Source organism: Pseudophryne corroboree, chromosome 1 (assembly GCF_028390025.1).
Source record: "Pseudophryne corroboree isolate aPseCor3 chromosome 1, aPseCor3.hap2, whole genome shotgun sequence".
NCBI classification, from domain to species: Eukaryota; Metazoa; Chordata; class Amphibia; order Anura; family Myobatrachidae; genus Pseudophryne; species Pseudophryne corroboree.
The window spans coordinates 203,059,438-203,072,165 of NC_086444.1; the positions used below are offsets into that span (position 1 = coordinate 203,059,438).

A 12,728-nucleotide genomic window follows, 5' to 3' on the forward strand; every position below is an offset into this window, starting at 1 on the left:
CTGGGCAAGACCACCCAGCATGCTGACCGGAGCCTCCCCCACTTCAACAAGCAGAAATTGTAAACGCTTGCTTCGCAATTTCAGCTTGTTAGCAGACACTGTGGAAGCCTCCTGCCGGTGCAGCTTAGCTGTGGCCGCAGGAGACTCGCTGCAATCTTCCTGATCGCAGTGGCTGCATGTGACGTTATGCAGTCGCCATGATCACGCCCCCGTTCAGGCGCCTCCGCCCTCACAACACTCCGTCTCCTCCCTCGCTTTTTGCGATCCAACCTGAATTAGGCCCTCTGTCATTTGGTACCACAGAGAGAAACCAGCATAACATACTTGTGTTCTGCAAATCTTTTATGCCTCTGTTTAGCTATAAAGCAATCTTTCAGTTCCAATTTCATGCAACTGCCATTGGGCCTTCTGCTGTGGTCGCTATTTTGATATCTGCGCATTTGAGTGATTATAGTATGTCTGCGCATACGTCTTACCTGTAATGCACAGCCATGGGGCTTGACATGTGATCAACTGCGACTATGCGTGCAGTAAGGATTTATTCACAAGTGATCGATAGACTTGGGCTGTTTTGTGGGAGGTACTGGGTAGTGGCGGTATGTGATGACCTTTTTTGTGCCGTGTATCTGCCTGCAACTGCAATCCCACATGCAGAAAACATGGCATCAGCATCTCAGTACCCGCAGCCATTCTGCGTTACTGTAGGTTTACTCAGATATACGATTACCAAAGGATCAGCGACCTCTGCTCTGTGTTTGTATGCAGTTGCATTAATCTGAGAGGCAGCCGATGGGTGTCTCATAACATTTCCAGGCGGCAACAGCATTAGCATATTTTCACACAGCAACTGCATCAGAAATCGCAGTTGGGAATGCATTAACAACCACATCTGAACCAGGCTCACAGATCACAGAAGGTGTTTAAAGAGTGACTTGCAGAAATGAAGCACAATATTGATCTTTGATAAGCAATGCGCCTCTTCAGATTGATGGTTCTTACCACAAAACTAAAGTTTACTAGGCATACTTGCCTACTCTGTATACTGTGCTACCCCCAGGCATGAAAATGGCACAATCATAGCATTGAGCAGCAGGGGGCAGAACCGTGATAAAACAAATCAATCACTCCTCTCACCTGTGTAACTTCACCTCCTATGACAGCAAGTGCGGAATATTGATGTGCAGCACCACAGTTGATTTTCAGAGTGTTTCTTCAGCCAGCTACAATATTTACTATATTATTTTCTATTGCCACGATTCAGTAATAAAACTTCATCAGGGCACCTGATGGGCAGTTATCTCCCTGGCAGTAGTAAAGCTGAACTTACAGTATCTGTTATCCAGGCCATTGCAGAGGCATATGGGCATTTGTCAGTCAGATTATTGGCTCATGCATGTGCAATGGCCTGGAATAAAGGACTTGGGCTTCTAGTTCCATTTTCCAGTAAAAACAAAATTATATAAAAGTTAAAGTTAATATCTTATAAAAATAAGGTATAATTTTCCAATAATGTTCCTCTCCTGTTGCCATCTTGAGATATCTATAGTGATAGTTGGACCAGCGATAGGAGGAGACCTGTCAATAGCTAAAATGGCCAGGGGGCTTTGATACACAGAACGCCAAGGGGCTTTGATACAGATGCCTGTAAATGAGGCTTAAAGAAGGAAACATTGTTCAAACTCATAAAATTGAAGGTGGAAAAATATAACTCATAGACTGTATAAAGATGTAAGAGAGTCAATTACATAGCTTGGGATACATATGATATCCCGGCAGACGGGATGCAGGCTATCACTATACTGACAGCAGCATCCTGTCTACCTGAATCCCAGCGGTGAGAAAGTGAGTGCCCTTACGGCCTTACAGCGCCTGTCATGTATCGCTTTGCTCGCCACAGGTTCTATTCCCACTTGGTTGGCGGCGTGGACCCACCGACCAAGTGGGAATACCTGTCGGTGGTCGGGATTCCGGCGCAAGTCTCCTGAATGCTGGTATATTGACTGCATCCCCTCAGTTTAAGAAGAAAGAATGCTTCTGTCACTAGCTAAGGGAGAGGACTGAGCAGAGACTTATGGCACCATACATCTATGGCCGATTTCCCATTCTGATGATGCCGATCCACTGATCAAAACCTCCGACCGAAAAAAATAAAAAAGGATTTTAAAAGATCCCCTATCCAATAATCCCGATCATTTTTTGTTGGAATCAGCGAGTCATGGATTTCCAACATGTGGAATTTCCCGTATCTCCCAAACCAGGCATCAGGAGAACAGGGAATTTCCCGGATACTCCCCTACTGTATGGCCCCTTTACACAATACTTCATGTATTAAAAAATATATATCTTTAAGACAATGACAAAATACTATAGGAAAGGTCATTTATATGTCACCACAACATTCCAGCTAGTGTCCCAATTGCTGCCACAGCATTTAGCACAGTTCTGATTGTCATATCCACTCTCCTCATACTGCTGAACATATTTATTTGTGAAACAATGTATATTTAAAGGATGTCTCGGCTTCTACTGAGACCTGGATTATTAAGTGCATAAATAACTTTATACCCAAACACATTAACTTTCAGAAATGATCACGTTCTTTCTTCGTCTGGTATGGCAGGAAGATATATGGTTTCAGAATTATAACACATTTGTTACAGACATTTGCTACAGACTAAACCAGAGCTGAACAGCAATTACTTTTTCACCGTCCAGAAGAATGCTATTTATCCCTTTCATTCCAGCAGTAAATACTGTCTTACATTATCGGAGTGTCAGGAGAAATAAGTTCTCAACAGACACAAGCCATTAGTGGCACCAGTGCTTGGGCAAAATGAGAAAGGACAATTCGTCTCAGTTCCTTGTGGTGCATGTTTAAATTAACTCTGCAGAAATATAAATCCAATAATGACCACAACAAAATCATTCGGTTAAGTTGTCTTTACATAGGGATAATATATCATTACTGGCATTGCCACTGTTTGTCTTAGCTTTAGCTCAGTCTCTCTCTCTCTCTCTCTCTCTCTCTCTCTTTCTTTCCATGGTATATAGGGCATATGAAGTACTGCACTTTCAGATCTGAATAAAGAGGAAACACAGATGTGGTAGGCAGAATGCTGTACAGACAAAATAATGGGAACCAAGTCAACACTGTTCACCTGATTTGGATGTAAATACCCTTAAATTAAAGCGGAAAGTCTGCAGTTAAAGCACATCTTGTTTGTTTCATTTCAATTCCATTGTGGTGGTGTATAGAGCCCAAAATATGAGAATTGTGTCGCTGTCCCAATATTTATGGACCTGACTGTACATCCAGGTACTTGCGTACACAATGTAAATGAAAAGGGATCAAACTCAATTTCTCCATAGCTTACGATCCCCAGTCCAATGGACGGATTGTTATTGTCAACCAAGACTTACAAATATTCTCAAGAATGCATATTTCTGGAGATCAAGAAGATTGGTTCCATTTTAAAACTTTTAGCACACAACAATTACTATTATGAATTTTTAAGTTAATTTAAAGTTAAATTAATTTCCTTTTTCCGAAGTTAATTCCCTCTAAAGTTTCTTTGCTCCTTAGTCCCAGGTGAAAATAAATCTGCAAGGCTTCTACCTTTGCAAATAAAAATAAGAGAACAGTGACAAAGCTCTGTCTGGTAGATGAAGTCTGGTTGTCAACTCGACACCTGCAATTACCCAACCTGAATTTTGTCCCACAAATCATTGGAAATGTAAAGATCTTTCAAGTGATCAATGCAGTGACATTTTGTTTAGAACTTCCCCAGTCCTTACGGATTCCAAATGCAACCCACATCTCATTCTAAATGCTTTCCACATCCCTTTATTAAAGCCTTTGGTGAATAGGTTTTCTTCACTCCATCATTCTCCTCATTCTGTGATGGTGCAGCAGGAACTACTTCAAGATTTCTTGTGGTAGCCTCTATTTCCTTGTTATTGAAAAGGCGTTCATCCATCCCAAAGAAAGGACACTGTCACAAAGTAGTGCTGTGTGCACAAGATTACCAATTCTAGCCACATGACCTTCGGATCCATCATGCTCAGTGTTACCTTACTTCTCTTTCATCCTTCCTTCTGAAATTGGAATTCTTTTTAATGGCCGCAGCATTTCCCCTAGGGTTCAGTGCATGGTCTATGTTTCAATTTGGAATCACAGATGTGCTCTAATTATGTGACTTGGTACCAATATTCAAATGAACAACAAAAGAATCAGTGAGTGTGCTATCAACGGCAGCCTGTATAGGGATGGTTAGTCCCAAATGGTATAGAAACAAAGTTAGGGAAAAGTAGATACTGGCGCCGGCTGTTTCTCAAAATAAAGAACGAAAACAATTATAACAATTTAAAAAATCTCATATTTAATTAAATCTAAGAAATATGTAAATAGCACATGAATAAAATGATAAATAATAATCACATATAAATAAAATTAGTAGCAATAATATCCTAATGGAAAATTGAGAGTCTCTCTGATGGCTTATTGACCACTTCCATTCAAGTGGGGCAATATCACTGGTGGTCTGGCTAGAACTCTGTCCTCCAAGTAATCCTCATGAATAAATGGTTGGAAATATTACCATGGTCTCAGTTGAAGGTCCCCTTGGTTCTCAATTGCAGATCGAGGTCCAATAGCAGCAGGGGAACAAATGGAGACGTCAGAAACGGTACCGTTTGTAGAGGTTCTTGAGGATTCGAAAAGAGTCCCAAGGTGTTGCCAGAGAATGCCAGGTGAAAATCAGTGTGATGCCCGTGGTCATATGAGAGTAATGGCTCAACGCGTTTCGCTGGTCTATGTCGCTGGTCTATGTCCACACCGGCTTCCTCAGGAGCATATGCTCCTGAGGAAGCCGGTGTGGACATAGACCAGCGAAACGCGTTGAGCCATTACTCTCATATGACCACGGGCATCACACTGATTTTCACCTGGCATTCTCTGGCAACACCTTGGGACTCTTTTCGAATCCTCAAGAACCTCTACAAACGGTACCGTTTCTGACGTCTCCATTTGTTCCCCTGCTGCTATTGGACCTCGATCTGCAATTGAGAACCAAGGGGACCTTCAACTGAGACCATGGTAATATTTCCAACCATTTATTCATGAGGATTACTTGGAGGACAGAGTTCTAGCCAGACCACCAGTGATATTGCCCCACTTGAATGGAAGTGGTCAATAAGCCATCAGAGAGACTCTCAATTTTCCATTAGGATATTATTGCTACTAATTTTATTTATATGTGATTATTATTTATCATTTTATTCATGTGCTATTTACATATTTCTTAGATTTAATTAAATATGAGATTTTTTAAATTGTTATAATTGTTTTCGTTCTTTATTTTGAGAAACAGCCGGCGCCAGTATCTACTTTTCCAATATTCAAATGAACCCTGCCTATATAGGCTCACTATGCCATGTTACAATGCCAGTGTAACAGGTCCCATACCTTGATCCACCCGAGTTTCACTGTTCACATTCATACAACCTATATCCAGCTACTACTGTCCTGAGGTGGCTAGAGGGCTATATCCTGTGGACCCCCAGCAGCAATGTTCATGCCACCTTGCCTACTTCTTAGTGATAACTGGCACATTAGACTTGTGTCTCGACAATGCCAGAGCAAATCCCAGACTAACAAAAGATCCCATCAACCATCCTGCTAGTGTGATAGATAAGAACAAATAGCGAAGTTCAGCACTTCTGAAAAGGAGTGTCACACACCATATCCAATCAGGCACAGGATTTTCCTATTGGTTTAACCAAAATACTGTTAAAATAACCAAAATGTTTATTCAAATGTACAGGGAGTCCCCCCGCAGTTAGGTCTCCCCGCAAAGTGTTGTCCCTCTTTGGCCTCCCATGGCTGCAGAGGGGATCTGCAGCCAGAGACAGCGCTCACTGTAGATTGACTTTTTAAACTCCCTGTAAATATATATATGATCAGTATTATACTGACAAAAGTTAAAATTATAGCCCCTCCCACCTATCTTCTCGGATGCACTGCCCAAAAACACAACAATGCCACAGGTGGGTACCTCGATATCCTCTTGCATGCACAGTTTCCTTTTATCAATATTGCTTGTGTCAACATTAGAACATACAGATACATCTGACCGCTGGTTCTCCACCATATTCTGACGACGTAATCCTCCTCACAATGACGTCTGCTTTAATGACCTTCTGTCAGGAGCACAGGTGTACAGGTGTACTAATTGGTGATTAGATCAGTGGACAGTCAGAATACTGACAGCGGGATCCCGATGGGTAAAATCCAGATGGATCACAGTATTTTCACCCTACCCCTAATCCTACCCCCAACCTAACCCTCCCGCAGCCTAACCCTAACCTCCCCCTCCTGCATCTTAATTCTAACTTCCTCTTCCACAGTCTAAAGCTAGGTGCACACTGAGAGATATGTCTTCTGGTCTAGTGATATGGACCGACATATCGCTCACATTGGCGCATATCAGGCAGTGTGTATGCCTGATATGTATCAGGCAGTGTGTATGCGGGTGCCTGCGATCGCTAGTGTCGGGTTTAGTATGATATACCGGCTGCCAGCCGTCAGTACACCGACAACGGCATCCTGGCCGCCTGTATGCCGGCAGCAAGGCAAGCGCAAAGAGTCCCCTTGCGGGCTAGCTGCGCTTGCCATGCTGCTGGCTTGGAGGCTTGCTGCACTCGCCACTGGTTCTATCCCCACTCTATGGGTGTCATGGACACCCAGGAGTGGGAATAGCCGTTAGCCGGGATTCTGGTTGAGGGCATTGCCAGCAGTTGGGATTACGGCATTGGTATCCTGACCGCCAGGATCCCGACTGCCGGCAACCTAACTGCATCCCCTAGTGTCATAGTCAGGTTTGAGGAGTTGCACATCAAACCTGATGATATCGCTAGCGTCCTGTAGTATGCTAATGAAGGACAGAACATAATTGTTCCGTCCTTCTTTAACATTGTTCCAGTGTGTACCGGCAATTTGAGATGATGGACATTCATGTCAGAACAAATGCCTATAGCCCAAGTGTGTGCCCAGGTTTCCCTAACACCCCCCTGCCCCGTAGCCTAACCCTAACCTCCCCCACAGCCTAACCATAACCCTTCCTCTAGTGCCCACCCCTAACCCCAAGGCCAATGCTTACCTTCAGGATCTATTGGGATTCTGACCGTTGGGATCCCGCTTTCAGTACACTGACTGTCAGATTCCTGACCGCACCCTGATCAGTGTGTGTTACTGACCTAACCACTGTGATTTGTTTAGGAGATTTGGAAAACATGACGATTTGTGAGGAGGGTCAAACAATCAACCACTTTGCTAGATATGTTTAATTTTTTTAATTACGCTTGCAAATATTGTAATTAACCTTATGTGCCACAAATTACCTTACTTGATCGTTTCCAATTCTTCTTTATTATCATTGTCTGAAAGCAAAATAAAGTGTATTTATCTTTTTTATTTTTCAAGGAGTGGCGCAGCTGCCAGAGGGATCTTCATTCCTTGTTAAGGCCTATTCTGTATTCAGGGCATTTAAAGAAATAAAGAAATCAGTACATTTCTCATTTTCTATGCTGCTGGGATGAGGGAGGTCATCAGCAGCACATATATTAAGGCCATATTCACAAAGACAAGTGTATTAGGTGGACATGTAATAAGCAGTGATAAAAGTGGAGAAGTGAGCCAGTGGAGATGTTGCCCATGGCAACCAATCATCATTGACATAACATTTATAATTTGCATTCTTTAAACATATACAGAGCAGCTGATTGGTTGGCATGGGCAACTTCTCCACTGGCTCTTTTGTCCCCCTAAATCACTGGACTGTAGTTTTCAGTGTCACACACTATTAAGCTGCTCTAAACTTTTCCTCCTCTATCCATACATACATCCAGAAGTTCAACTTTCATCACTTTTGCAATAAGAGTGGGGTCCGTCCTTTATCTATTTCAGAATCAGTTTACGTTGTATTACAGCTTTCCGCACAGACAATTGTAGGCTCATATTTAAAGAATGAATTTCAGACATAATTGTAACTGAATATATTTCAATATAAAAATAGAGTATGAAATTAATTCATGAGAAGACTGTAGTATTTCAATTGTGTGCAGAATGTCAATCAAAACTAGATGTTGAAATTTCTTCTGCACGGATTAGTAACTTTAAATGCCGCAAAAGCATAAAAACTTTTGTTTACCCTGAATATGTCATTATAATAGGCCAATACTTGGTGAGACCCTCTGGCTGAAAAAAATCGTAGGCATGCAAGAAAGTACAGAAAAGAACACACACAACAGGTCTATGAAATGCTCTGTACACATAATTCTAAAAGCGTGCAAACTGTATATTATTCCTTCATGCACACTGTGTACTGTGTCCATCCAGTTGTTGGCCTCATTAGCACCCTCAGTGTTACAGTATACTATTATGTACCGTATATCATTATGTCTGCAGCTAGGGGCACATGGACCCTCAGTGGGAGGAATACCCTCAGAGGGAGGTACAGTATACCATTACATATGCAGCTAAGGGCACATGGACCCTCAGTGGGAGGTCCAGTGTACCATAATGTCTGCAGCTAAGGGCACACGGACGCTCAGATGGAGGTACAGTATACCATTACATCTGCAGCTAAGGGCTCATGGACCCTCAGTGGGAGAAACACCTTCAGCGGGAGGTACAGTATACCATTACATATGCAGCTAAGGGCACATGGACCCTCAGTGGGAGGTGCAGTATACCATTATGTCTGCAGCTAAGGGCACACGGACCCTCAAAGGGAGGTACAGTATACCATTACATCTGCAGCTAAGGGCACATGGACCCTCTGTGGGAGGTACAGTATATGATTATGTCTGCAGCTAAGGGAACACACACCCTCAGTGGAAGGTACACCATCAGTGGGAGGTGCAGTATACCATTACATTTGCAGCTAAAGGCACATGGACCCTCAGTGGGAGGTATTTGATGCCTAAGCACAATGAAGCCCCTTGCGGGGGCCACTGGTTATATTCCCACTCTATGGGTGTTGTGGACACCCACGAGTGGGAATAGTCCCTGTTAGTAGGCATGCCAACTGTCAGGATTTTGAATGGCAGCAAGTGTGAAACCGTAAAATTTATTACATCACAAAAGGCTTTTGAGAGGTAATACATTTTACGTTATTACACTTGCTACCATTCCAAGCCGTCTCTTGAGTGCCGCTGCTTGTCAGATCCTGTTTGGTTATATTATATATATATATATATATAGATAGATAGATAGATAGATAGATAGATAGATAGATAGATAGATAGAGATAGATAGATATATAAAAGGAGATTTATGGTAAGAACTTACCGTTGTTAAATCTCTTTTTGCAAGGTACACTGGATTCCACAGGGAATTACATTGGGGTGTAGAGTTGGATCTTGATCCGAGGCACCAACAGGCTAAAAGCTTTGACTTTTCCAAGAATGCATAGCGCCACCTCCTCTATAATAACCACCTCCAGGCACAGGAGCTCAGTTTTGTTAACCAGTCCAATGCAGTAGCAGGTAAGAGAGACGACAACAGTTAGTAGCCACAGCGAACCACAATCTCATGACAGGAGAAGGTACCAGCGGCTAATGCAATACAAACCCAAAGAAGCTAAGTGCGTCAGGGCGTGCGCCCTGTGGAATCCAGTGTACCTTGCAGAAAGAGATTTAACAACGGTAAGTTCTTACCATAAATCTCATTTTCTGCAGCGGGGTACACTGTGATTCCACAGGAAATTCCATCGGGGATGTCCTAAAGCAGTTCCTCATGGGAGGGGACGCACTGTTGCGGGCGCAAGAACCCGGCGTCCAAATGAGGCATCCTGGGAGGCGGAAGTATCGAAGGCATAGAACCTTATGAATGTGTTCACTGAGGACCACGTAGCCGCCTTGCACAATTGTTCAAGGGTCGCACCACGGCGGGCCACCCAAGAAGGTCCAACAGACAGAGTAGAATGGGCTTTGATGGTAGAAGCAGCTGGATGGCCAGCCTGTACATAAGCATGTGCAATCACCATTCTAATCCATCTGGCCAAGGTCTGCTTATTAGCCGGCCAGCCACGTTTGTGAAAACCAAAAGGGACAAAGAGGGAATTAGATCTCCTAAGAGAAGCTGTCCTCTTCACATAAATACGGAGAGCCCATAGATCCAAAGACCGCTCTTTGGAGGCTAAACCAGGAGATGTAAAGGCCGGAACCACAATCTCTTGATTAAGGTGGAAAGATGACACCACCTTAGGCAGATAACCAGGGCGAGTTCTAAGAACCGCATGGTCACGGTGAAAAATCAGAAAGGGTGACTGACAGGACAAGGCACCCAAGTCTGAAACCTGTCTAACAGATGCAATAGCCAGCAAGAACAAGACCTTAAGAGTAAGCCACTTAATGTCCACAGACTCAAGAGGTTCAAACAGAGACTCTTGTAAGGCATCCAGAACAACCAGCAAATCCCAAGGTGCCACAGGCGTGACATAGAGAGGTTGAATCCGCAAAACACCCTGAGTGAATGCATGAACATCAGGCAGAGTCGCAATTTTTCTCTGAAACCATATCGACAAGGCAGAAATATGAACCTTGAGGGAGGCCAGACGAAGGTCTAAGTCCAGGCCCTGTTGCAGGAAAGCCAAAAGCTTGGCAGTACTCTACTTGCATGCATTATAATTGTTAGTCGCACATCAGGCGAAGTAAGAATTCCAGACCCTATGATAAATCCGAGCAGAAGCCGGTTAACGGGCCTTCAACATAGTTTGAATGACAGCCTCAGAAAACCCTTTGGCCCTCAGACGGAAGCTTCAAGAGCCACGCCGTCAAAGCCAGCCGGGCCAAATCCTAGTAGACACAAGGGCCTTGAACAAGGAAGTCTGGGCTCTGCGGAAGCCGAAGAGGACGCTCTGTCGATAGACCCTGCATGTCTGAGAACCAATGCCGTCTGGGCCATGCAGGAGCGATTAGAATTAGTATTCCTCCTTCTTGCTTGAACTTCCGAATTACCCTGGGCAGGAGTGACACCGGAGGGAACACGTTCGGCAGTCGAAAGTTCCATGGAACTGCCAATGCGTCCACGAACACTGCTTGAGGATCCCTTGTCCTTGCTCCGACGACCGGAACCTTGTGATTGTGTCCAGACGCCATCAGGTCTACATCTGGTAGACCCCACTGTTCCACGAGGAGTTGAAAGACCTCCGGATGAAGGCTCCACTCTCTGGTGTGTACGTCCTGACGACTGAGGAAGTCCGCTTCCCAGTTCAGGACCCCTGGAATGAACACTGCCGATAGGGCTGGCAGATGGCATTCCGCCCAACGAAGAATCTTTGACACTTCCGTCATGGCTTTGCGGCTTCGGGTGCCGCCTTGATGATTTATGTACGCCACCGTGGTGGCGTTGTCCGACTGTACTTGAACAGGCCTGTTCTGTACCAGAGGCAGGGCCAGTGTCAAGGCATTGAACACTGCTCTCAATTCCAGAATGTTTATCGGGAGGAGAGATTCCTCCCTGGTCCACCGACCCTGAAGAGAGTGTTGCTCTAACACCACGCCCCAACCCCGCAGACTGGCGTCCGTCATCAGAAGGACCCAGTTGGAGATCCAGAATGGACGACCCCTGCTCAGGTGTTGGTCCTGAAGCCACCAAGTCAGTGACAGACGGACCTCTGGAGTCAAGGATATCATGTGAGACCTAATCCGGTGAGGCAGGCCTTCCCACTCGGAGAAAATTAACCTCTGTAGAGGGTGGGAATGAAATTGAGCGTACTCCACCATGTCAAAAGCCTACACCATGAGGCCTAGAACTTGCATCGCCGAGTGTATCGACACACGTGGGTGAGAGAGGAAGCATCTTATCTTGTCCTGAAGTTTCAGGATCTTTTCCGGAGACAAAAACAAACGCTGGTTGTGGGTGTCCAACAGTGCTCCCAGGTGCACCATGCTCTGAGCAGGGACCAGGGAAGATTTCTTCCAGTTGATGAGCCACCCGTGGGCTTGCAGGAATTGGACCGTCAGTTCCAAATGACGAAGGAGAACCTCTGGAGAATTCGCCAGGATCAACAAGTCGTCGAGATACGGCAGGATCCTGATATCCTGACGGCGGAGTCGGGCCGTCAAGAACGCCATGAACTTGGTGAAAACTCGAGGAGCCGAGGTCAGACCAAACGGCAAGGTCTGGAATTGAAAATGTAGGTTGCCAATAGCAAACCGCAGGTATTGCTGATGCGACACTGCAATAGGTATATACAGGTAAGTATCCTGTATGTCCAGTGATACCATGTAGTCCTTGGGCTCCAAGGCCAGAACAATAGAGCAAAGAGTTTCCATATGGAATTTGGAGACTTTCACAAACTTGTTCAAAGACTTGAGGTTGAGAATGGGCCGAGAAGATCCATTCAGTTTCAGGACTAGGAACAGTGTTGAATGGTACCCCCTGCCTCTCTGAGCCAGAGGCACCGGCACTACCACTCCTGTGTCCACCAGATGGAGAGTCCTTGCTTTCACCAGACCCGAAGGGATGTTTGTTGAGCAAAACTGGTGAGGTGTACGTTTCTTGAAAGAGATGATGTATCCGTGAGTGAAGACTTCCCTTACCCAGGCGTCCAAAGTGGTCTGTAGCCATACCTGAGCAAACCGTAGAAGTCGGCCTCCCACCATGGGATCCCCCAGAGGGAGACCCGCCTCGTCATGCAGCAGGCTTGTCTGTTTTGGCAGCA

At 44.8% G+C, this 12,728-nt stretch overlaps 1 protein-coding gene across 4 annotated transcripts in view; it reads right to left on the minus strand.

Moving 5' to 3' along the window:
- The window catches only part of MCTP1 (multiple C2 and transmembrane domain containing 1), a 1,810,807-nt gene that overhangs the window by 1,076,740 nt on the left and 721,339 nt on the right, over positions 1–12,728 (minus strand). For 3 of the 4 annotated variants that reach the window (XM_063964019.1, XM_063964022.1, XM_063964021.1), the window contains exon 7: positions 7,399–7,437. The exons of the other annotated variant lie outside the window; for it this stretch is intronic. In XM_063964019.1, coding sequence (XP_063820089.1) covers positions 7,399–7,437 — 39 coding nt within the window. The remainder of the gene's footprint in view (positions 1–7,398; positions 7,438–12,728) is intronic. 4 annotated transcript variants of the gene reach the window in all.